Genomic DNA, 23,630 nt, shown 5'->3' on the forward strand with positions numbered 1-23,630 from the left:
CAGTTGCCCTTGCAGTAACTGGGTTTGGTCCCTTTTTGGAATGGTTTCCTTCGTGTCCCATTGTGTTTGTCTTCTCCTGCTTCTCTGACAGAGCCTTTTTTACATCCTTATAAACATACCTTGTCCAGCTTCAGGTTTGGGGTTGGGGTTTTTTTTGGGGGGGGGTTGTGGTTATTACAGTGCCTATTCTGTGATGCTGGCCACCTCTTTGTACAGTCCTTGCCTCTTGATTTTATCCACTAATAAAAATTGGACTGGCTTCTCTCTGCTGATGTTACAAGATTGTATTTCTGTTCAAATTAAAATCTTGACCTCCATCTCTGGCACGCACTTGGGCGCATGTGCATGCACCTGAGTCTGCTTAAGAAATGTAAGCTGCAGCACTTCCTATCCATCTCTGCCTCTGAAATTTGTTCGGTTTTTTTGGTTATCTGCTCATACCCCTAAACTCTGAAATTATTTCTTCCTCCTCTCCCTGCCAAATGCAAGATGCTTGTCTTGCCTTTAAAAGCTCTTCTTAGCCTTGTTCTACCTTGTCTTTTCTAGCACTTCATCCCTCTGTGTGGTGTTCGATTCCCAGCCTCTGCCTCTCCTTGGCTTTCCTCAGGCTGGGTTCCCAGGGAGGGGTTATCTGATCGGGCTGCCTCATCTACCGCCCCTTCCTGGATAACCTGGCAGCCCTTTGGCCAATTCCACGCAAATTTGATGGGAGTAGAGAGCTTGGAGATAAACGAGTTCCAGCAAGTCTTGTGAGGACTAGGTAGCTGAGTTCGGGAGGTGGGAGGGGGTGGCAGGGGACTGACGGAGGCCGTTTTCCTCAGGGGCTGTAGCAGTGCCTCCGAATGGCTGTGCCAGCTGTAGGAGAAGCTCCAGCTGAAGCTTGCGGTCTGGTCATTAGTCTCAGGGACAGCCTCCCTCCTGAAGGCATAGGAAGCTAGGCTTCATTAAGTCTCCTGTTCTTTAGATTGTTTGCTACAAATGGTGGCTTGGCACCCTTTTCTTCTGATTGGGAAGTGCCTGCAGCACTGCTTCACCTGATGCCTTGCCACAAGGCCTGTTAGAGACCCCCCCCATCAGGATCTGCTAGTGCAGAGAGACCACGGCACTTCTCACATGCTGCCTTGCTCTCCCCAGCCCCCCGGCCTCCCCTGACCCATCTGCTGCCTGTCTGAAGGTGCCGTTTCACAGTACCGCTGAGCTGGTGGAATATCCCAGCTGCTTATGAAAAGGGTTGTTTTCCTTCATACCCAAACCCCAAAGGAAAACGTGTTCTTGTTGTCTGAGTGGAAACAAGTAACTCTTTCCTTGGGTCATTCTTCTTTCGGTGCGTAGGGGGGTCAAGCATGGGGAGAGGAATGCGTATGTTGCCAGGAATAAAGGGAGTGGGAAAGCAAGACTGCTTTTTTTTTTTTTTTTTTTTTCCATCGCAGCTGGTACCTAGATCAGCTTAAGTGCGTTGTGAAAGCACATTTCTAAACTGAATTTCCTGAGATGAGGGTGTTTGTGCTGCTGTTCATTCTGCAGGGGAGTGAGTGCAGTGAGGCTGCTCTGACTAGGTGCTTGGTGCTGAGCTAAGGTAAATAAGAGCCTATAGCGGTGGTGAATGCAGTCCTGTTGAAATGTCCTTCATGGAGCAGTTGAGGTTGGAAGGGACCTCTGGAGGTCACCTGGTCCAAGCCCGCTGCTCAAGCAGGGCCACCTAGAGCAGGTTGCTCCTGACCATGTGCAGACAGCTTTTGAGTATCTCCAAGGACAGAGACTCTACCACCTCTTGCGGTAACCTGTGCCAGTGCTCAGTCACCCTCACAGTTTAAAAAAAAAAAAAAAATAATTAAAAAATATTAAAAAAATAAAAAGCTTTTATTGTACTTTCCAGCTGGTCAGTCCCCCCTAGCGCATGGGGTTGTGCCTCCCCAGGGAGGGGAATCGTATGTATCTGATTGTCCTTCTTACTCGTTGCTAATAGTAATGCGTTACGTTCCCTCTATGCACACTCATTTATACCTTACTATTACTCTCAGTCTGGGAGGAAGAAACGCAAATGCTTCTGCATCTCTCTTTCTGTTTTTTGTTTTCCTTTCCAAATACCAGGAAGTATCTGTCCTCCCATTTGAAATGGGAGCCTTGGTAATTTCGTGACAACTGCTGATAGTCTCTGTAGCATGTCAAACGAATAAATTACAGTGTAAGGAGACGAAGAGTTCTGACATCTTAATTAGCAGTAAGAGGCAGCAGGTAGCTGAAGAATCTCCCTGGATCTGTGTCTCTTTTTCAAGGATGGTGTCTAACTGAATCACAGAGGCTTTGAGAGGCAGCATCTTGCTGGTGCTTAGTGAACAGAGGAGAAACCAGAAGAATCTGGAGCGGGGTGAGGATAGAAACTGTCTGCTGTTGCATGGCCATGCTTTGTATTCTTGTGGCACTTTATGTTGGGGTGGGAAAATTGTTTTTAGAGAAATGCATGCTTTTAACCAATACATTTGACTTCAGGGATAACTTAATTTGCTGTTTACCTGAAAGCTCTTTCTGCTGAAGAAGAGGTACATGATGGCAGCTTTGCCTTGCAAATTGGATGTTCTCCCATGCTAATGGCCATGGCTGACAGGCGCAAATGTTTCTTCAGCTTGCCAGAAGGAAGCGAGAGAGATTGCTCGTGGCTGCATTCATTTGTAGATATTACACTTCATAACTTCTTGCAGTGCTATTTTTATAGAATGGTGTGCTCAAAAGGGGGAGGGGAGCAGGTGCAGAGCCCATGCCTGAGGGTGCAACTGGGGTGCTGGAGGAACAATGTGCTTTGGGAGGCAGGGAGGGATGTGCGACAGGGCAGTATGGCATCAGATCTTCAAACCTGTCGGCATCTAACAAATTCTTGTGAAGTCTCTCTCCTTAGAAAACAATTGATTTGGGGTTAAGCAATTCATAGATGGTAACTCAAGAGTGCTAATTTGAGGGTTGAAAAGGAGATGCTCTCGCCCAGCCCAGAAGAAAAAGCATGCAAATGAAGGTCCTAGAGAACGCTGGAGTGCTGAACTCCTAAATGTCATCCTTACCAAAGTAAGGGAAAACCTGTAGTCATTCGGAGGAAGAGGAGAGAAGCCAAATAAGCAACTTTCAGGAGTATGGAAAGATGGGCCTGAACACTGGAGTTTCTCTTTGAAGGTGAAAGGAGGCACTTGGGCATGCTCCCTCCCTCCCATTTGTTTCAAATGCGGAGAGCGAGAAGCTTTGCTTTTCTTAAGGAAAAGCAAATTTTAGGGAAGGCAAGGAGCCAAGCTTCTGTGGATCAGAAGTATTTTGAGAGAACTCTTCATAAAGGCGAAGGAATTCCTTTAGTGACAGGCTGGGTAGTAAATGCTGTTGCCTTTTGACAAGGATAATGTGAAGGTGAGATTTGGGACTCTATACTCTTCTCTCCTGGGAGAATATTTTAAGCATCTGGGATGTTACGAAGTAAACTACAGCAGTAATAGGGGCATTCAGTTGTTTAATATTTGGAGGGAGTGCAGAGCATGCAGGAAAATGAAAAAAGAAGTGACATTAAAACATTATTGACTGTGAAACAAAATGAAGTTTATTATTGTCTGAGAGTGAGTGATCGCGCAGGGAATAACATTTGACAATTCTAAGAGTGAGCCTGGCTGTTGAACATGTAGGACCTGAAGACTAAAGGATGATAATAAAAAGAAATACAGAGGCTGCAGGGCATAATGAACTATGTCAGAAATTTCCTGCCTAGCTTTGTCGCTCAAACAATTTAATTTCCCCTCCTCTTGATAGGTTGGGAACACATACCAGCTAAGAGTTCAGCACTCTGAAATTGTGGTGATGCTTCGTAGCTTTGGTACTAGCATGACAATGCTGAATCTTTTAGAGGTTTGGGAGCAGTACTAGAGACACCAGGGTAAATGGTGTGTCCACACATGTATTTTAAGGGCTAAAAGAACAGAAGAAAAAAACACACGTAGGAATCTTGGGAGACTTTGCTTTTTGTGCAAGTCTATACTAAATCTTACGGTGAGTACCTGTGGTTACAGCTTCAAAGCTCAGGCTGGGAAGGCAGTAATGAAGCCATCACTGCTTTTCATTGGAAAATATAAAACTAGGCATCGCCTTGGGCATTCCAGCAGGCCACTGTAAATGCTGCTGTGTGTTGTAGTGCTTAACCAGACCTGGAACCAGCAGTAGTGATGTAAGTCACTAGGGCATGTATTAAGTGGGCTGTAGGAAAGAAGAAACTCCTGAGGATAAGACACGAAGAGCAGTGCAAGTTAGAAGAAGTGCGTGGGCAGACCAACACTTCCTGCCTGCATATTCCCAATATAAGTATAATCTGCCAGGGAGCTTCTGCTTGTGTATTTTTTCCTGTAATGATAAGCGTAATGATGGTATGCTATACGAAGTACACGCTGACCTGAGAGTTGGAAAAGGGCTGGGAAGGTTCCGTTCTGACCTTGGAGGAAAAGAAATAGTTTATCAAACAGATTCACAGGATGGGCTCTATCTTAAGTACAGAAAAGAGAAGAACCTGTGGTGCTACTGGAGCTCTGTGCTGTTCTGTGGGGTTAGTCAAAACTGGTATCTCCTTTGGGAAATACAAGGATCTCGGATTATAAGGGACTCTTTCTCTCAGGATCTTTGCAGGAAAATAGTCAAACTATAATAAGCAGTAGGTGTGTTGCACAAAGATTTTTGAGCCCCCGACAGTTGTTTACCATTATGAATCTGAACCAGCAGGACAGTCAGCTCAGTCTTTCCCTTGTACATCAGCATGTGTTGTTATTCACCTTTTACATCAGGTACACCTTGATCCCCCCAGCTTCTCCAAAGCCTGTGTGAAGTAAGGAGGCTGAGCACCACAAGCTGCCGAGCTCTGGGACCTGTGTGCAGAATGGTTGCCCTGCTGCCCTGCCATCCTCCTTCCTTTTGTTAATGCAGGGTGGTGGTCTTTTCTCTGACCAGAAGTGTGGCTGGCTGACTTCTGGATGCTTGACTCTGTGGTTTTTTGGTAAGGCTATAGCAGATTAAAGAGTAGTTACAGACTCTAGTGCAGCGAAGTAACTTCACGTCGCTTTCTAGTAGGATGATGGAGAACTGTAGAACTGTAAGAACAGGGAGATCTTGTGTCATGCATCCCCTGGGGCAGGTTCGACTCCACCTGTGGTATTCCTGAAGAGGGTAAACGTTTGTCAGAGGGAGCTGTAGCGTGAGAGAGTTCAGTCTCACAAAGCAGTCTCTCTGGTACCTCATTTTCCTTGCTGCTGGGAAGTTAAAAATATACCTAGCCCCCATGTCCAACCTGAATCTCTGTCGTTAAAGTCCAAGCCTATTGTTTCTTGTCTTCTCAGCGTTCAATGTAGATGATGCATTATTCCATCCTCCTGCCAGCATTTTTAGAAATTTAAATGTTGTGGTAATGGAGATGATCCATGGCTCAAGGACAGACCGCTCTAAGGTGGTGTTAAAACTAACGTATTCTAACAATGCTTAATTGTAGACACAGAGAAGGAACTGTTAGAGGAATGTGATATCCATGTAGTATGAGGCTTGCTTTAAAAGAAAGGGAAAAAAAAATCACAAGGGTAGATAACACTGTGCAGCTGTAGAATACCAATGCCGTACTGTGGAAAGTAAGGAAGTCGTCTGTCAGTATAAGGACCAGATCTGAGAAGAACCAAAGGATGAAAAATGGCTCTGATCTTGGCGAGGGGGTTGGATGTCTGACTGGGTGCATAATTATAGCAGAGGTACAAGACCTCTTTTGCAGTCAGTACTTGGGAAGCAAGTCACAGGCCACAACAATCTATGGTGATTAAAAGAAATGTCACCTCTTTCATATTTATTGAAAACATTTTTCTTAAAAGACAGTAAACATCTGCTGTGGATGTGAGCGGCTGCGAGATGGAGCAGCTAGCAGAGATGAGTGAAAGCAGTTGTGTTGGAAGAACAAAGAGCTTCATTGGCGGCTCCTGTCTCGTTTGCCCATGCTTTGATATTTCCCCACTGATTGTGATATTTCCATACCAATTATTATATAAATTGTTCCTGGCTGACCTCTCTACTTAGCCATCCTTAGTTGGCTCAGCAGTGGGAGGAATTTGAAGGAGGAATGAATAGCTTTTTGAGTCGGTTCGGGAAGGACAGTCCATGATGCTGAGGTGGTGGGATGGTGGCAGGAATGGAGGAGGAGGAGGAGGACAGGGGATCAGGCACCCTTGGCCAGCACAACATCAAAGCAGAAAGGTGGAGGATAGGGACAGAGTCTTTCTGCAGGTGGCTCCAGGCAGCCTTTCAGTACAGTGAACTCTCTTGGCATGACAAAAAATACACCAAGCACAATACTGTATTTTCCCAGAATGAGGCTTTACAGTAATAAGGGGGGTGGTGGTGGGGGGTGGTGGTACCACATGTTTTCTTCTGATAGCATTGTTTTTTTCCATCTGGCAGCAGGTTGCAGTGTACAGAGATTGTCCCTGCTGTGACTCATTTATGCAAAAATTAAGCTCAAACCTAGTTTTTATTTGTGTGCATTAACAAGAGAGTTCACGGGATAGCAGGTGCATGTTGCTAGAAGATTGTTTCTGTTTGGTCTTGTCTGTTGGGGCAGTCTCCCATAGGGATTACATTCGTCTTCGGCCGATGAAAAGTAAGACAGCTGCCTGGGGAAGTGTTCTTAGTGGTTGGACAACGGTGGGCTTGGAAGAGCCTTCTTGAAATACAGCACTGTTTTGTGGATATCAATCCCTGCTTTTTTTCTCTGGATTCCACAACAGGGCTAAGTAAGGGGCTGGTCTTGGCAAGAGATGCCTGTATGCTCCCCAGGGGACAGAAGGGAGAGAGGAAGGGCCATCCTTTGGGAAGCATCATGCCTAGGGGAGACTGAAAAATTAAGCTGAATTAAGATGGAACATGAGCTTGGAGGATGTTAACTGTCCCTGAGCAACTCGCTGGAAGCAAAGACCTGTGCAGGGCATGATGCTCCTGTGTTGGGGTAGGGGAATGGAAACACTGAGGAGGAGCAGGCTGCAGGGGAGCCCTGCTTGCTGGGCCACAATTAACCATATGTGCCCTGTTACTTTGTGAACACAGCCAATGCACAAACTGCTGCAGCTCAAAGGCTGCTTCTGCCTGCCCTGCTGTTCCCCGTGGCCTGCTGCCCGTGAGCTGCAGGTGGTGGCATCGCCCCGCAGTGCTGCCATCCTTGGTGGCGGTGGGTTGCGAGTGTATGGGAGGCAGAAGGGAAGGAACAAATTAACAGCATCAGCTAATCAAGCAACAGAGCCCTTGAACTGGATTAAAATACTGTTCCCTTGTTGTGGGCGCAGCATCCTTTCCTCACCCTGCAGTTGGAGTGGAGTGCAGGTATGCCTGCTGCCTCTATGGCCCTGCTCCAGGGCTGAAGGCGCTGAGCACAGCTGGAGGAAGACTGTGCTGGCACCTGCCTCACCGCAAGCCTTGCGGTGTCTTGAAGAGCAAGGGCCAGCCGGGTGGGGAGCCTGGGCTCCTGCGCTGCTCTTGCCTGAGCAAGCCCCAGACCTGCTGGAGGGCAGCAGTTGCCGCAGCCTGTGATGCATTTGGCGCCTGCACCTGCTCTTGGGTTGTGTGTGCCCAGAGCATCTCTCAAGCTAGGAAGTAGACGCTTTAGCATAACTGCTCTTTAGCACTTGTGTCTGAATTGTCTTCATTACTGGGGACTTTCTGCCAGGTCCTGTGGTCTGCTGCAGATGCTCGTTTGTCATAGCCAAATAGGATTTATGTACATTCCCTTTCCCTTCCCTGCACACAGGCGCAGGCTCCCGCTTCAGTTCTGAGGGTATTTTGAGGGAACCAGTTCAGTTGGCCACATTCACATCATGGCCATGCTTCTAGAGATGGCCGTGCTTCTAGAGAAAAAGCCGCAACGGTGCCTTTTTTAGCTTCTGCTGCAGCGTAGCCAATGCGTAGTGTGCAGACCAGATGTGACCTTATGGCTGAAGAGTATAGCCTGCAATGACAGGTTGCGAAGATGCATGAGGACAGCTGTACCAGTTCAGACTAAGGTTCCTCCACCTTGCTCAGTATCACATCTCAGAAAGCTGTAGGCAGACAGCTATGAAATTTCGGAGCCTCCCGAACCTGATATGGTCTATCTATTTAGTAGTCCTCTTTCAAGTACTTGTCCCACTCACATTTCAATTTCCCATATCCACAGCATCGTTCAGCAAGGACATCCCCGGGTCTGCTGTGTGCAGCTGCAAGAACTGCCTCACTTTTTATAAACCTGGATCTGACCAGTTTTGATTGATGGCTCTTGGTTTTTAAATGGTAAACTGTTGATTCTTGACCATTGTCTCCATGGCATGCATATCAGTATAGGCCTTTACTAGCTCCTCTTAAAGCCATCTTTTTTCCAGGCCAGAGTCCTTCCCTGCTCCGTTATTTCTTACACAGAAGCCATTCCATAGTGCTTGTCATCATTGTTGTTCTTCTCTGACACATTCTCAGAGGCACCTATAAATGGAACAAACAGTAGCAACAAAAAGAAAAACCTGGATTGTGTGCTGTGTATTTGCGCAAGGGACAGGGAGAGGGATCTCTGTAGAGGGATCTCTCTGGAAGTGTTTTCAGTCTAATAACTGTAGTCAAGGGCACAAAGTATTTTTTAAAGGAAATTTAGGATTAGTATTGTCAGTTATTGACAAATACTGCTTTAGAGCTTCTGAGGGAAGGAAAACTGCTGTAAAGCTGCAGGAGCAGAAACAGCCCCTCAAGCTATGTAATCCATTTGGTGTTCAGCACTGTCAGCCCTACGCTTCTGGAAGATATGGAAAAATAGAAAGACTTCTTTTTAAATTGCTCTCTAATGATTAGAGACCCACGATAATACTCCTAAGAGCTCAAGTTTCTCTTTTAGATTAAAGGTCTACTGGCAGTGATTATTGATATCTGAGATTACTTGATGCAACTTGCTGCGGTGCCTTTGGGTGTGGTGCAGGCATAACACACACTCAGAGATGGGGAGAGTGTTTGTGCAAGAGGTTTCTTGTCCTTCTGTCTCTAATTTTTATTTATTTTGGTGTGTCAGTACTGTAGCAGAGTTGCTGGGTGCAGAGCCATCCTTTCTTCCATTACGCTCACCTATCCCTTGGGATAAGCCTTGAATCAATATTCTCAGATACGATTTTGCACACCTGTTCTTCTGAAAGAGACTCGAAGGTCCATCTCTTTCCCAAAGAGTAGGTGTTCAGCACTTCCTGAAATGGGGCATCTTCGAAGTGTTTGAAATCCGGCACCTGAAATGACCACACATGTCTGGAAAACCTGAGCTCTGAACGTCTCCTGGTAGAAAAGTCAGATCTTGCTGCACTCAGCTGACATTGTTGGGAGTGTGCAGATTTTGCAAAGATGAAGTGTACTTGGAAGCTGAGCTATGGAACTCCTGGGAGAGATGCCTGGCTGGCAGGGATGCTTGACATCCTTCCTTGCCTGTAGGTTGAATGGAGAGGCATTGAAGTCCTGGCTGTGGTGTGCCAAGGGAGACGCGAATGGCTGGGTGACTGACGTTGCATTTCCCCCTTGCCTTTCACCTGTGTTTCAAAGCTGCTTCACGTGATGTTTGCCATGGCCCTGAAATTTCCTGGGTGGGCAGATGTAGGGGGGGTACAGGGACCAGGCATCTGCGGGTACCTGGGTCCTGCACAGTGCCTTTGGTGCATGGCCTTGAGTCTTAAGGGCCCAGCTGCACCATCCCATCTTGCTGCTGCTGCCTCCTCTTTTCCCCACGCGCTTCCTGCCTCCCAGATAGGACCTGGGAGATGGGTAAGCCAGCGGAAGTGTGGAGAGCTGCCTGGCTGTTGTTTGGCTTGCTCTTTGCTCAAAAGGCTGCTGACAGTAGTCCTCAAGTTCTCATCTGTAAGTGATCAGGGAATGCTTCCTCCTTACTGCGGGGGATTTGCTGCCTTTTGGAAAAAAACAGATGCACAAACCTATCATTTCTTATTAATTTTAACGTAGCTCTTGGCTCACTACCTCCTCTGTATCAGCCCTTGCATTGTCAGTAAATTATATTGGATTTGCAATTAAAAGCCAGCTGTGCCAGTGCAATACCAGCCAAATGCCACCATAACTGTCTCCTGGGCGTCCTAGGGGAGGTGTGGAGCATACAGCTCTCCTCCAGTGAGCTCTTCTCTCACTTCGAGAAGGCAAGATAAGAGTTTGAAATGGCATCTCAGGCACATTATTTTTGTTAATCAGAACACTTGCTTGCTATGAAGTGCAGATCTGTTCTTGATACTGCATGTCTGTGGATAGCAATTCCCAGAGCTTGAAAACTGCCAAACGCCCTTCACAGTGTAAAAAGTTAACTGTTTGAGGAAAAAAAAACTTGTAGCGGGGAATGTCTGTCTTAGGCTGCTTGTTTTTCTCCTTTCCTTCCTCAGTTAAAATCATTTAATGGAGAAGTATCTCCGCTTCTGCTGCGTGGTTGTTTTGGTTTGGTTTGGTTTTTTTTAAGTGGTGAAGAGCATTTGTGCCCGTCTGTGTCAGAGCAGGAGTGTGTGGCCAGGCAGGGGGAAGACCACTGCGGCTGTACTGTTCCCTGCCCCCCCTGGACATCCACCCCATGCAACCAACAAGCAGTAACTTGCTGCAAGTTGTAGCAAAACCCTGACTGTTTTGTCTTCCTTCCGTGCTGGAGCTGGGTAGGGCTTTTTCTACATTAGGTTCTTGGTCCCTCAGCTGTTTGGGCTCCTGGAGCTAGAAAGGAGCAACAAAGAGCTCTTTGGCTCTTACCTTCCTTATTTTTGCCTGGATCAGGAAGGTGTGGCGGTCCAGTGCAAGAGGGAATATGAGAGGAGGGATGGGATGTAGAAAGTGGGTCTTTTCCGAACCTGGAGCGGGACTCCAGGTTGTAGGTTTACAGGCAAGGTCCCAAAAACTGCCGACAAGGGAAGAAGGAAGCCCACGTTAGTGCTGGCCATGAGTGTGATAGGATTTGACATCTACCAAAAGGCTGTGTGCATCAGGGCACAGAGATCAGCGCTGTGGGTCCCCGAGGTCGTGATCTCACCAGCGAGCTGTGGAAGGGCCAATATGTGTCTCTGATAAAATGATGTATTTCAACAGGACAGATGGAAAACTCCTTAAAAGAATTCCTATGTAGAAAAACCAGCAGTGCATTAAAAGCCTGCAAAACAAGGTCATGCACTCAGCTGAGAAACACCTGAACAAGTGTTGTGTGTGCAACTTTTAATTCCTACCATTGCATGTTTGCCTTGTGGCACAACTTTAATTGTGCCATTGCGTGCAGGCTATCTGTATGCTGTAGCAAGGCTACATGTGCATACAAAAATTGTATTATGGGCTGTCTTTAGGTGTGCAATAAAGATCTTGCCCTTCTTGCTGCTGTAAAACCAGTTCACTTTAAAGGCTGTAGTATTTGCTTTGGCCTTTGGCCTTTAAGGGGTGAGAGAAGAGGCTGTCTGCACCTTAGATGTGTTAGTTGTCTCTAGCGGTATCTTTCCTCAGGATGAAGAGATTGGTACAGCAAACAGTGGGGGGAGTGTTGCCTCTGTTGTTCCTCTCCCTGTTCCTTTTGAACACGCTAGCTTTCCCTGTCCTCCCCTTAAATCACATTATTTCATAAAGAGTAAAAAGAAACATAATTTGGAGCAGCAGCAAGCTGAGCCCAAGTTAATAGTTTGAATTGCACTCCATCTGTTCAGCTGCACGGCCTGATGGATGTGCTGAACCCATTTTTCACAATTTGTTTTAAGCTGGTAAGAACCATCTCTCCTGGCTCCGGTCCAGGCTGGCTGTGGAGAAAAACTTCCTATCTGGACATCCATGTCCAGAGGGCAGGATTGACTCAGTAATCCCCAGATGCCGGGCTACCTCTTCCACCCGCAAGCTGCTAGTTTTTTGAAAGGTTAAATTCTTCTCTAGACTTGAACGTTGCCAAAAATTAGAGAGGAGGGGGGAAAAACCCCAAGGTGCGCGCACACACACACACATACACAGAGAGGATGAAATTTGCAAATGTGATTATGCAGGACCCGCTTTAAATCGGCTTATTGCTGTTTTATGATGGCAAGCAAGCAGTCACGGAAGCCAGGGTGATTGGCCTCGCCATTCGCGCATGCTGCTGGTAACTCAATAACCGATGAACACCCACCGTGGTCTCCAGACCTCGAGCCTTTGATGTAGCAACAAACAAGATAGATTGCTGTAATTTATCTGGCCCCTGGAGGGCTGTGCTGGTAATGTGCCATGAGCCCAAGGGCCAGCCATCCATAATCGGTGTAAAAAATACAGCAGGATCGCAGTCGCCGTGCTCTGGGATTGTCTTTGTTCTGTGCCACACGAGTCTGTGTGTGTACAACGTGTTGTACTGGGTCTTGATTTCCAGCAGCCAGGAGCGGTAAGTCTTAGTGTAACGTGCCCGCTCCCTCCCTTAACTTTAATTGGTTTTGTTACGTACTGAATATACTCCTTCCAAGTAGACTTGGGAACGCAGTGCCGGAAACGTGGTATTTCCCTGCATGCCTTTACAAGCGAAACAGACTGGAGAAGGTGTGCTGGGTTTGGGGGGAAAAAAAGGGATTTTGTGGTAGCTGGAGTCTCCGGCGGGTTTGCTGATGGAAGGCAGGTGCTTACGGTGTTGCAGTTGGGTGGCCTGGAAGCCAACGGAGAGGGAGCATAGCATCCTGGATTGCATGTGGAGCATCCTGGATTGCAGGTGGGTCTGTCTCCTGGTGCAAAATATTCCCGACTGGGCTATGCCGGGAGAAGAGGGAGTTGCTGCCCAACCAGGGATAGTAGGTAGGGGTTGAAGACCCTAGTGATAGGGTTGGAAAATAGGAGTAGTACTGAAAACGAAGCTCTTGTCAGCTTGACTCTCTGGTTTGTTGCCATGCGATGCGGTACATTTTTGTGCCTGGATTCTTCCTGTTACCGAAGAAAGGTTTTCTGTTACCTCAACACTGGTTCTTTCACGGGGTGTTTTAACAGACATTTCCCTTAAGCCAGCAAAAAAACCTGCAACGTGGCTGAGGGGGTGCTGTGCCAGACTTTAAAATGGGGTGTGAGGGCTTGCCTTGCCGAGCACGGCTGTGGGAAGGGGTGGGATGGGTACATCTGGGGGGAGGCATGGAGGCTACCTGTCGGGAAGTAACACTGGACTTCTCTCCTCCCGCAGGCATGGCCTTGGCCCAGCGGCAAGTGGCGGTGCAGGAAGGACCCCTTTACCGCACGGAGGGGTCGCACGTCACGCTGTGGTGCAAGGTGAGCGGCTACCAGGGCCCAACAGAGCAGAACTTCCAGTGGTCCATCTACCTGCCCTCGGCCCCTGAGCGGGAGGTGCAGATCGTCAGCACCATCGACCCCTCCTTCCCCTACGCCATTTACACCCAGCGTGTGCACAGCCGGGGGATCTACGTGGAGCGGGTGCAGGGGGACGCCGTCCTGCTGCACATCACTGAGCTGCAGGACCGGGATGCCGGGGAGTACGAGTGCCACACGCCCAACACCGACGAGAGGTACTTTGGGAGTTACAGCGCCAAGATGAACCTCGTGGGTAAGCTGTCCTGCTAACGCCTGGCTGGGGCAACAGGGCGCCAGCGTGTTGCACAACACATCACACACACACACACCCCTCCCCCCATGTCCAATGTAGTCCACATAAGCTGTTGGGTTAGGGAGAGTAGGAGTAGAGAGCAGGCGACACGGTGGTATGAATTGCGGGAAATCACCGTGTAGAGACATAGGAGATACCAAGCTTTGTCTGCTAATAAGGCCCTTACAAAGTATTGGCACCAGGCAGCATAGCCAGGGAGAAGAATGTTTGAAGCCATGGCTGAAAGCAAGAGGGGTGCGGAGCTGATTTGCACAGCAAGAGTGGGGTAGGGAGGCTGCTGCAGATGACACAAGCTGCAGAGAGAGCTGTGTGCCAAAGGTGGCAAAAATAGTGGAGCCATAACAAGTAGCACGTGAAGTGAACAGGAGAGACGGTTGTTTTCAGGGTCTTAACAGAGGGTAGTGCTGCTGAATGTGTCCTGGAACCAGCTCACTGGTCAAATAGAGCTGCAGATGAAAGGAGGGGGGGGGGGGGGAGAGTTTTTGGGTGTTGGAGGTTTTTTTTGGTCTGTTTTAGAAAAATCAAAACCAGGTTCTTTAAAATCTGGGGTATTTCCGTGGCACACGTCTGGCTAGCTGATTTGACCTTTTCAAGCTTCAGCTTGTTTTCTGTATCTCAAAATGGGATTGAAGTCTCTTAACTCTGCTAACAGCAGTGAAATAGCTTCCATCAAACTCTTTGGGTGAAGGACTCCTAAAAGAACTTCTCTGCATCAGAGATACCCCTTAAGCAGATTGAAGCCCACTGACAGCAAGCTTGCTTTCCTTAGGAGACATTCATGAGCCTACAGGTCTCTGGTTTGGAAAACACTTTGGCATCATCCAGACGTGCTAGCCAGTTAGGGTGTTGCCAGTGCAGGCCAGTGTTGACACAAGGAACCTGTTGTGAAAAGAGAGGAGGTGTACGTTTAAATCACAGTAGCCCTCCTTTTTTGGGTTGTGCTTCTTGCCTCCAGTTTGTGTGCACCTTGACTCCTTCCCTTCTGAGATGCCAGCCCAGCCACTCTCCCAGGTGAAGCCCCACAGCCTGGATGCAGGTGCTTATTTAGGTGCCACCTTTCCATCTGATGTCCATGAGCAGTCAGGATGTCTGAATACTCTTTTCAGGTTTGATTGATTATTTTTTTTTTGAATTTTTTTTTTTTTGGTGTAGTTCTGTGATTTGCTTCAGGTGTCCAGGTTTGTGGTTCCCCCTTTAGTTTAAACAAGACTGAGTCAGTGCTGCTGCTGTAAAGTCATCTCAGGGAGCCCACTGAAAACCAACACGTGGTGAAAAACAAGTGCCTGGGGGCGTGGTGGGGTTGTGGCGGTGGAAGATCCCAGTAAGGAGCTGGGATCCTTACAGGAGAGCCGCTAGAGCAGGTGAGAGTACCTGCATTGGCTGCTGGTGTGGGTGCACTCGGGCCGGGATGCGGGCGAGCGTAGCCAGCGTGCCTGATGGCTGGGCAGTGGGAAGCTCCTCTGTTGCTCTCCCTGGGGGCTGGGGAGCCAGTGCCCTACTGGTTTTAACCATAGCTCAGCAGCTGCTTCCAGTGGCCAGCCCAGGGCTTGCTGGGTTTAGTGTGCTCTTGCTCTGTCCTACCCTTGCCACAGCTATAAGGCAGGTAAGATGTGGGACTCGGCAGACACCCATGTATAGTGCTTTGAAGACACCCGTGAATCATGCTTTGAGGACATTGGCTTCGGGGCTTGCTTCTGTCGGGGATGCTGAAGAAAATTGATCTAAAGTAACTTTTAGTGGATTAGTTAAATCACATTATGTCCCTTCATGGATGCTTGCGCTCAGAATTTGGGGCCCTAATTTGGTTTAGCTTAATTCATTTCTGAAAAGTCATTTCAGAAGCGGCTTAGGGTCACTTGCATTTTAAATGTGTGTATCTGCGTAGGTGTTTTCTGTGGTTCTACCAAACTGACCGAACCTGAATTTTTCCAGAGTGCCCCCTGTAATGACCTGCAGACCACAAGCCCTTACAGTGGGCCTCCTCTCTGGCTCCCATTCACATGAGCTGGTGCTGACTTCAGCCCCATCGGACCCTGAAGTCCTGCCAGGAAAATGGGCTCCTCTCATTTTTTCCCCCTCTCATTTTAGCTGTAAGCTACAGGTCATGGGTTTTCAGGCAGGCTTTGTTGCAGCAGACTATGCAAGAAGAGGTACACGGGAGCCAAATGAGAGTTATTGTTCTCATTTTCTCAGAAACAGAACCAAACTTTTTTTCTCTTTCATCCAGTTATGAATTTTTAATTGACTCATTAGATTGAGTGGCTCTTGTTTGGCAGCAGAAAAGCCTGGAGGGAGACAGGTTTGTTAGCATCTCTATTCTCTCTGTTTATGTGTGAAATGGATGGGTTTGAAGCAGTGTTGATTTTAGACTTGCTGCTCTGGGAGCTTCGGATTGTTGTGTCCTGTGGTTTGAGGGAAGAGCTGAAGCAAGAGTTTCTCCCCTTTTCACCCAGGCGATATGGCCCTGTGATGGGGGAGCTGCATGGGACACTGGTGTCTGCACTGGGATGTCTCGGCTTGCAGCAGAGCAGCTGGGATATGTCTTTGCTCCGGCCATCTGAGCACAGCCCTGCAGCTGCTCAAATGTGGTCTTGTCAGGTTCAAAGATGTGCTGGTTGGGCTTGAAAATCCACTTCTGTCCACCTCATGAAGAGCAAGGATGGTTGATTGTCCCTCTGCCATTTTTCTGTCTCTGCTGAACATTACGTTTTCTTCAAGATCTTGCCCAAGATGGAGTAGTACCAAGTCTGAGAACGTGATGTCTCTGATGGCCTGGAGTAAGAAGTGCTCCTCAGGCACTTTGTGTGGGACTGTTATCTGAACTGAAGGATGCAGCACAAGCACTAATCTCACTGAAGCTAGGAATAAGGCCAGTAGTGTGGTTCAAGGGCCTTCTGCATTGGGGAAATGTGTATCAAGGCTTAACCTTTTTTCACTGGTCTTCAGTTTCCTTCAGTTGCTTCAAATATGAGTCTGTCTGTATCGTGCCGCCCCTCTTCTCATCTCCTCCTGAGCTACTTCATTGGGAAGGAGAAGTTACACCTGGGCTGTAGAGATGCGTTAGGGGGAAGAATTTAACTTCTCAGTCTTGAGTTGCAGGTGCTGTGGGAGGTGGCAGAAAAACAAGATGGGTGCAACTCTTCAGGATGTTGTGGAACCGTGGCCTTGTAATTGATTTATGAGAAAGGATTAGCCCATGTTCAAAGTGTGCAACTCTGTTGTTTGCCTTTGGAGCTCAGTTCCCTGAGGCTGACACAAAAATTGTTGAGGCTAGTTCGTGCTCTTTTGCTCAGGGTTGGGAGAAGAGGTTTTTAGAAGATCGCACAAGTGGTTTCCCACTAACACCAGGCATGTTGCCTGAGATGTTCAGGCACTATCTGCCATCAGAGGACAGAAAGGGACAAATCTGGAGAGCAATCCATCTTTAAGTGCGTCCTTCTCTAAGTTGGGTAAAGAGGGAGCCTAGATGTTAGACTTGGGCTGGGCAGCTGATGTTGAGTGAAACTAATTCTTCCAGTAGTGGTTAAAGGCTTGGCTGCTTTGGGAAAGTTCCCCCACAGGGCTTCTAGGCAACTGATGAAAATTTTGGCTTTGTGGTTGAATTGGGAAGACACTTGAGCATACTGAAGAGGGGACTTAAAGAACTGGATTGATTAAATGGGGATCTGAGGACCCCACACACACCTGACTGGCAGCTGGATCAGTGTCCTGGCCTGCTTGTTGCTGGCTGCGAGAAGTACATGGGCTGCTCCTTCGCTTTTTGAAGAAGTTAAGGACAGCAAAGAATTTGCAGGTGAAAGAAGACAGCATCCCAGTAACATAGCATCAGCAGTGGCAGGACAGCAGTATTTTCCAGGCTGTCAGTGGAATTATCCCTTATCTTAATAACTCTTGAAATACGGGCAGAAGAGGAGGTTTCTGTGCAGTAATTTAGGTGATGAAGCTGCAGGGGTGCTGTGCAATCTGAGATGCTGGTTTGTGCTTCTCTTCTTATGTTGATGGGTAAACAAACTTGTGTTTTGCTGTAGGGTAGAAGTGAGCACATGGCAGTTACTTCAGAGTGCATGAGTCACTGCAAATTTGTACTCCACTATATCTCTGCAAGGAGTCGTTTGCGTGTCTGTACCCTTACTTAAGATAGCATCGAAGAGGCCCAGTTCTAACCTCTTCAGAAGCTTCAGACTTTTATGTCAGTGGTTTTTTTATCTGTGCTCCCAAAACTGTAGAGCTCTTTTTCAGAGTAAGTCATTTGAGAGAAGAAATCAAGCTTTGAGGTTTTTCTTAAAACAGGTAGTGTCAGAGCAGGAGAAAAGGTTTCAAAGCACTTGAGGAGTGGCAGCTCTTGCACTCTTTTATTTTTGGGGAAGCAGCTGTACAGCATCAGTCCTAAACAAGTTAGAGCAAAAAAATTAAAGGGGTTTGGATGGAGGGAGAGAGCACAGCCTCCACTGTGGTACCACAGAGTGGGAAGGAGCAGTTTTGGTGCAGACTTGAGAAACCAGCAGCACTCACAGGGTTGTCTCAGTGCAGGTAGGAGCTGCTGTGGAGCTGGTAGTGCCTGCAGTGATGGTCACTGGTGTCTCTTTCCTGCCAGGCTTAGGTGAAAGGGGGGCAGAGAGGATTCACACAAGCAGGTGCTATTCAGTGGCTCCCCTGTCCACCCTCTCAGCCCTGCCACGCTTCTGCTTTCTGCTATTTCTTACTGGCCTCACCTTGCCTGGGTAGGTCGGTGCCTTGATCCTCTGCCCTGTTCCCCTGGGTCCTGCCTAGCTGTGACAGCTTGCAGGGGCTGAGGGTGTTTTTCTTTTTGGCTGGCAGCCCCATTGTGGCAAAGTTTCAGCATCGTGCCTGGCTTGGGAGTGATGGTGGACAAGGACACTGGTGGGCTGAAGCACCAGCTGCCACTCTGCCGGAGGTCAGTGCTGGCTGCCTCTGAGCTTGGTGGGGGATTCATCTCCAAATGCTGAGCTGCCTGAGTCACTTGCAGCTCTCTACAGCCCAGAACTCTGCCCACGGGTATGTCGACCATGACATTAGGAGTGTGTCTTGTAGGGGTCCTCTGTGCCCTTCAACTATGGCAGGTAACTACGTGGCTAGCTGCAAGCCTGTGGCTGAGATGGGAGGGGTAGCTGGAGGATGTATCTGGGAGGCTTTGGTGGCCCAGGAGGTAGAAGAAAGATTTATGCGGACTAGACACTTTGCACTGGAAGGGAAGGAGCTGTGTGTGTCTCAGAACAAGCGTTCAAGAGAAGAAAACAGGCCTCTCTTGTTGCACTTGCAACTAAAAATCTCTGTGGAGAGCTAAAGGGCATGTAGCAGACAAGAAAGAACAAAATGAACTTTTATTGGCCCATACCACCTGCTGCTGCTTGCTGCCAGCAGCTTCTCCTTTCCTTCATCAAGTGCTCCCATACGTGATCTGTCTGTGTGCAGAGCAGAGGAAGAAAGTCACGTCACAGGTTTGCCATGTTTGGGAGAGCATCGTCTGTTTCTGGGAACTTGGGGGTCTCAGGATGAGAGCAGTCATTTCTGCTCACGTGGAGCACGTAGACCTCGGTAGCTGCAGGTTTGTTCCAGCCATCAGCTGGGCTGAAGGTGGCTTTGCTTGAGGGAGTTGGTGAAGAGAGATGGCAATATTGCAGACAAGGATCTACCAGTTTTGATAGAAGTCTTTGGGGGCTCTTCTTTCTGGGCTACCTCTTTCTCCTGAGAGGCAGGGGAAAGTGTGTCACTGTATGTGGGCAAGCAGCTCGCGTCCTGGGTATGCCAGGCTTTTTGTAGATGAGCAACAGCAGGCAAAAATGGAAATGAGAAATTCGTGCTGCCCTGCGAAGTTGCACAGGCTCCATCTCTGGAAGGCTTTAATACCCAACAGGATCAAGCTTTGAGCAGCCTGGTCTGACCTTGCAGGGTCCCTGCTTGACCCTGTATTTCAGCTACAGATCCCCAAGGTTCCTTCCACCCTGAATTGTCCTGTGATTCCATGATGAACTGCTTGGCTGCTGTGCAGCAGGAACCACTGTTAGGCAGCATTTTGGCAGGAGGGTGTTTAAGGGAGGGTGTAAAATGTGGTGATGTCAGTGCTAAATAATGGCATAACGTTGGTGATCTCAACCAGGTGAGAACAGCAAGGACCTGTTGTACATCCCCAAATTCTTTTTTCTGGCACATTTTTTGTATTTCATAGGTTTCTTATTTCTGTAGAGAATGCAGGAGTTTCTTCCTCTGCTCTGGTGTATGAAGGTAGGATTTTGAGATCCTAAGCACCGATGTTCTAATCACTCTGAGGCTATCTCAGCAGCTTTGCTACCTCTGTGAAGGATGTGTATGCTTTATTTGGCCAAGCTGTCAGTTAACCAAAGTGAGTTCTAGGACTGGCGGTGTTGAAATTCCTGCTTCGTGAGTTACATTCATCTTTGCCTGTTTGGACTGTGCTTGTTGCAGTAATTAGCTCCCCAGAGGAGTAAAATGTCCTTCACTTTCAAATTATCCTTCAGCTGACATTAAAAAAAAAATATATATTTAAAAATCAAATACCTTCTCCTAGGTGGTCCTTTGCAGCTAGACAGAGGGTATTTTGTTCTTACTGTCCTCCTTTACATACCTAAATCTGTAGTAGCCTTGAAAAAAATTTGACCTATGCTACTCTGCTTTTTCTTCCTGTTCCAGCTATGGATGGAGAAGGCAGTGTTTGCCTGTTAACAGGGGAGGAATGAGGAGGGGTAAACACATTTATCTCGGGCAGTTTCTATGGGCACAGGCTGGGGAATTGCACCAGCAAACCAGAGTACCCGGTTTCTGACGTTGCCTGCAGTCCCCTGCTGCTCTGCATTGGGTCCTATCATGCTGCCGACCCGCTGCATGTCCCTGGGTACAGCGCGCTCTGTCTCCCTCACCGTTTTCCAGCTGGTAAAATTAGGGATAATAGCATACAAGCCTTTCACAAAGTCTGAGCTAAATAATTGTGAAGTGCTTTGAGCTCCTCAGATAGCGGGAGTTAGAAACAAAGGCTTATATTTCAGCTCTGCCTGGTAATGATGCTGAATAGGATTCATCTCCAGCCCCGCTTAGCGGCTGAGTTACCATCCCTGGCGGCATTTAAAAGACGTGTAGATGTGGCACTTGGGGACATGGTTTAGTGGCGGACTTGGCAGTGCTGGGTTAACGGTTGGACTTGATGATCTTAGAGGTCTTTTCCAACCTAAACCATTCTACGATTCTGTAGCTGCCTAAGCTCACCCCGTTTTGCCCTTGCAGAGGCTGGGGGGCCAGGGGGTGCGGGTGGTCTGCGGTGCCACAGGCAGCCCTGTGGCTGGTGGCTCTGGAGCTGGCAGGGGGGCTGCGTCCTTACAGCCTGCTGCGGCATGGGGGTGCGTTGAAGCCAGTGCAGAGGCTCCTTGCCCCTTCCACATTTAAAACTCCTCCTGGTAAGAGGAAGGCACTAGGACCCGTTTAAATTTCCAGTCTTTTTTATTTTTAAAGTTTGGCTTTAGTCATACGCAATCCATCAATGAATTGCATGGGCTAGTTATTCCTTGCGCTTTCTAAAACACTTTTTTTGTAGACAGCATTCAGGTTATTACTGAAAGCTTCTAACAGAAATCTCTGCACGTGTCCTCGCATTGCTAGACAAGGTTCATTCATTATTTTGTGCATCTTTATCTCATCCCGTTCCTATATTTTCCTGCTGAACACTTCCAATTATTCCTGTTTTGTTGCCGTACACCAGCTCCTATTCTTTCCTGTTGGAATTGCTTGCCTAATTTTTACTTTCTTATTGTTGTATTACATGACATCACTTCTGCATCTCTATCTGCACCGGAGAAATGGAACAAATTTTAGGCAGATCATGCCTGAAAAAATGCATAATCCATTGTATCTGGTCTTTCCCTTTTTAGCCATTTTTTTTTTCCTCCCTCGCCTTCCTACCCTGTCCCTCAAAACCATGGGTAACTTGGTGGCATGACATGCTTTGTGGAGAGGGCTCTCAAGTGTGGAACTGATTCTTTCCACCCACCCCCCTCTGTCCACCTACCCATTTCTCAAAAACCTGGCGTTGGACACATTTGGGACGCATCACTGTATTCCATGGTTTTCCTACATTGTCCCTTTTGAGGTAGAGGTACTTTTTAAATTTAGCTAGCCTGTGGAGAATTACAATAAGAATACGTGTCCTTTTTTTTTATGCGTGTCTGTACGCTTGTACCTATGCATTGTAAGGAAAAAAAAAAAATATTCTAAAATGCATTTCTAAAAATGTAAATGAATGCAGCCTCAGGCAGTTGCTCAGCCCTCTGCTCACCAATCTAGGCTGGTCTTTAAAATGAGCCTGCTCACTTCCAGACTTTCTATGTCCCTTACTTGTCAGGAAGGGAGGCGCAGAAGCCCAAATGCTGACTTGCCTTCAGACTGTGAAGAGCTGTAGTGTTTTGCTTGGGTAGGTTTCTGTGCAGTGCCGAGCCTGCATAGTAAAATAAGACCAGTCAGTTAAAATGATCTTTGAAAACTAAAGCTGTCTTTCCTGCAAAAGCCTGTTTGCTGAAGGCTCGGAGTCTCGCCCTCTGGTCTGCTCTGTCATGGGCTCCAGCCATGCTTGGCTCTGCATGGCCGTCTGTCTGGTTGATGGGACCGTGGCTCTTGCTCTTCTGCTGAGCCCTTTGCCTCTTTGGTGTCGGTGGGGCTGGAGGCTGTGAGGCTTGGGGTCCTCTGCTGCCCTGAAAGGAGTGGCTGCCGAAGCAACACTGCTCAGCCCACACGTGCCTTTCACTTGTCCTACCAGCTCTGCTCCTATGCTTTGCCAATTCCTGGTAAAATGAGGTATTTGGTAATCTTGAATGTCTTATTGATTTATAGGATGCCTCTCAGTCTGTCCCTCTGAGACAAGTGATCGATGGTGTAGGCTGTTTGTGTATATTCTCATAATGTCTGGGTGTTACATGCCAATAGGAGGTAAAGGATGCAGAGGTTTTTACCTAGGATAGAAAAATCTTTAGCCGGAGATCCTGGTGCATGTGAAGACCAGCTCTATCACGAGTGGTTTACTCAGGACCCTTGGTTCAAATGTTGGGGGCTCCATCCTTTCCAGGAAAGTGTACTCAGCATGTGAGGCAGATCTTCCAGGTCAGGCTCTGCTTGTTAATCATGAGAAGCAGAAGGTTGTCTGGTACTAGAAACAGTCTGATGCCACCTCCCATCCTGAATTTAACATTTCTTCCCAATCTGCTCCAGGCAGCCCCCAACCTTTTGGTCCCCCCCCCCCCCCCCCCCCCCCACGAATGATTACTTTTTCACTACATGCATAACCGAGAGAATCTCTGGCAGGTGGAAAAAAAAATACGGAGCACAAAAGGAGAGCCAGAAGGAGCCAGGTTGGGTCAGGCGAGCAGGTGGTGGAGTCAGTGGGCTGTAACGTGCGCTGGACGGAGCCTGGTACCTGCCTCCTACCTCCCGCATGCTTGGCAGCTTTGCAGGGGCAGCCTTCCGGCTGGCCGCCTCGCAGGAGGGCGGCTGAGGAGCACCCATCTCTGCCTCCTGCGCCTCCCCATTTGGGATGGGTACCCGTGGGGCCAAGCGGCCAGCACAGCCTGGTGGCTCCCTGACATGGGGACCTGCTTGCTGACTCGTTGGCAGAGCCTGTTGGCATTTCTGGCAGCTTTGCCGGAATATTGGGTGGCGGAGGAGAGGCACGAAGTATGTAGGTTTCTCTGCTTCTGTGCCTCCAAACAGTCTCTCAGCGTTAAATGGGGAAAGCGATAACTGTGAGCGCAGCTGGTAACATATGGCACCCGTCCCCCTGCCTTAGCAATTGCTCAGTGAACTCTGAAAGTGGAATACGGTCCCCGTGGCTCCAGCCAGCTGCAGCGCTGAGAAATCCTGCAATGGAGCAGCCCGTTATTCGATTACCAATGAAAATTTCACGTTCCACGTTGCCTATTTTTCCTGCTGCCTCCCTGGGGAGGTTTTTGCTATGCTTACTCTTTCCTCCCACTCCTTTTTTTTTTTTTAAATTGTTTCCCCA

At 48.1% G+C, this 23,630-nt stretch overlaps 1 protein-coding gene across 1 annotated transcript in view; it reads left to right on the plus strand.

Annotated features, from left to right (window-relative positions):
• The window catches only part of IGSF3 (immunoglobulin superfamily member 3), a 100,183-nt gene that overhangs the window by 14,783 nt on the left and 61,770 nt on the right, over positions 1–23,630 (plus strand). Inside the window, 1 exon segment of the mRNA XM_055802419.1 lies at positions 13,175–13,552. Coding sequence (XP_055658394.1) covers positions 13,175–13,552 — 378 coding nt within the window.

The sequence above is a fragment of the Falco peregrinus genome, chromosome 4 (assembly GCF_023634155.1).
Source record: "Falco peregrinus isolate bFalPer1 chromosome 4, bFalPer1.pri, whole genome shotgun sequence".
In the NCBI taxonomy this organism is placed as follows: Eukaryota; Metazoa; Chordata; class Aves; order Falconiformes; family Falconidae; genus Falco; species Falco peregrinus.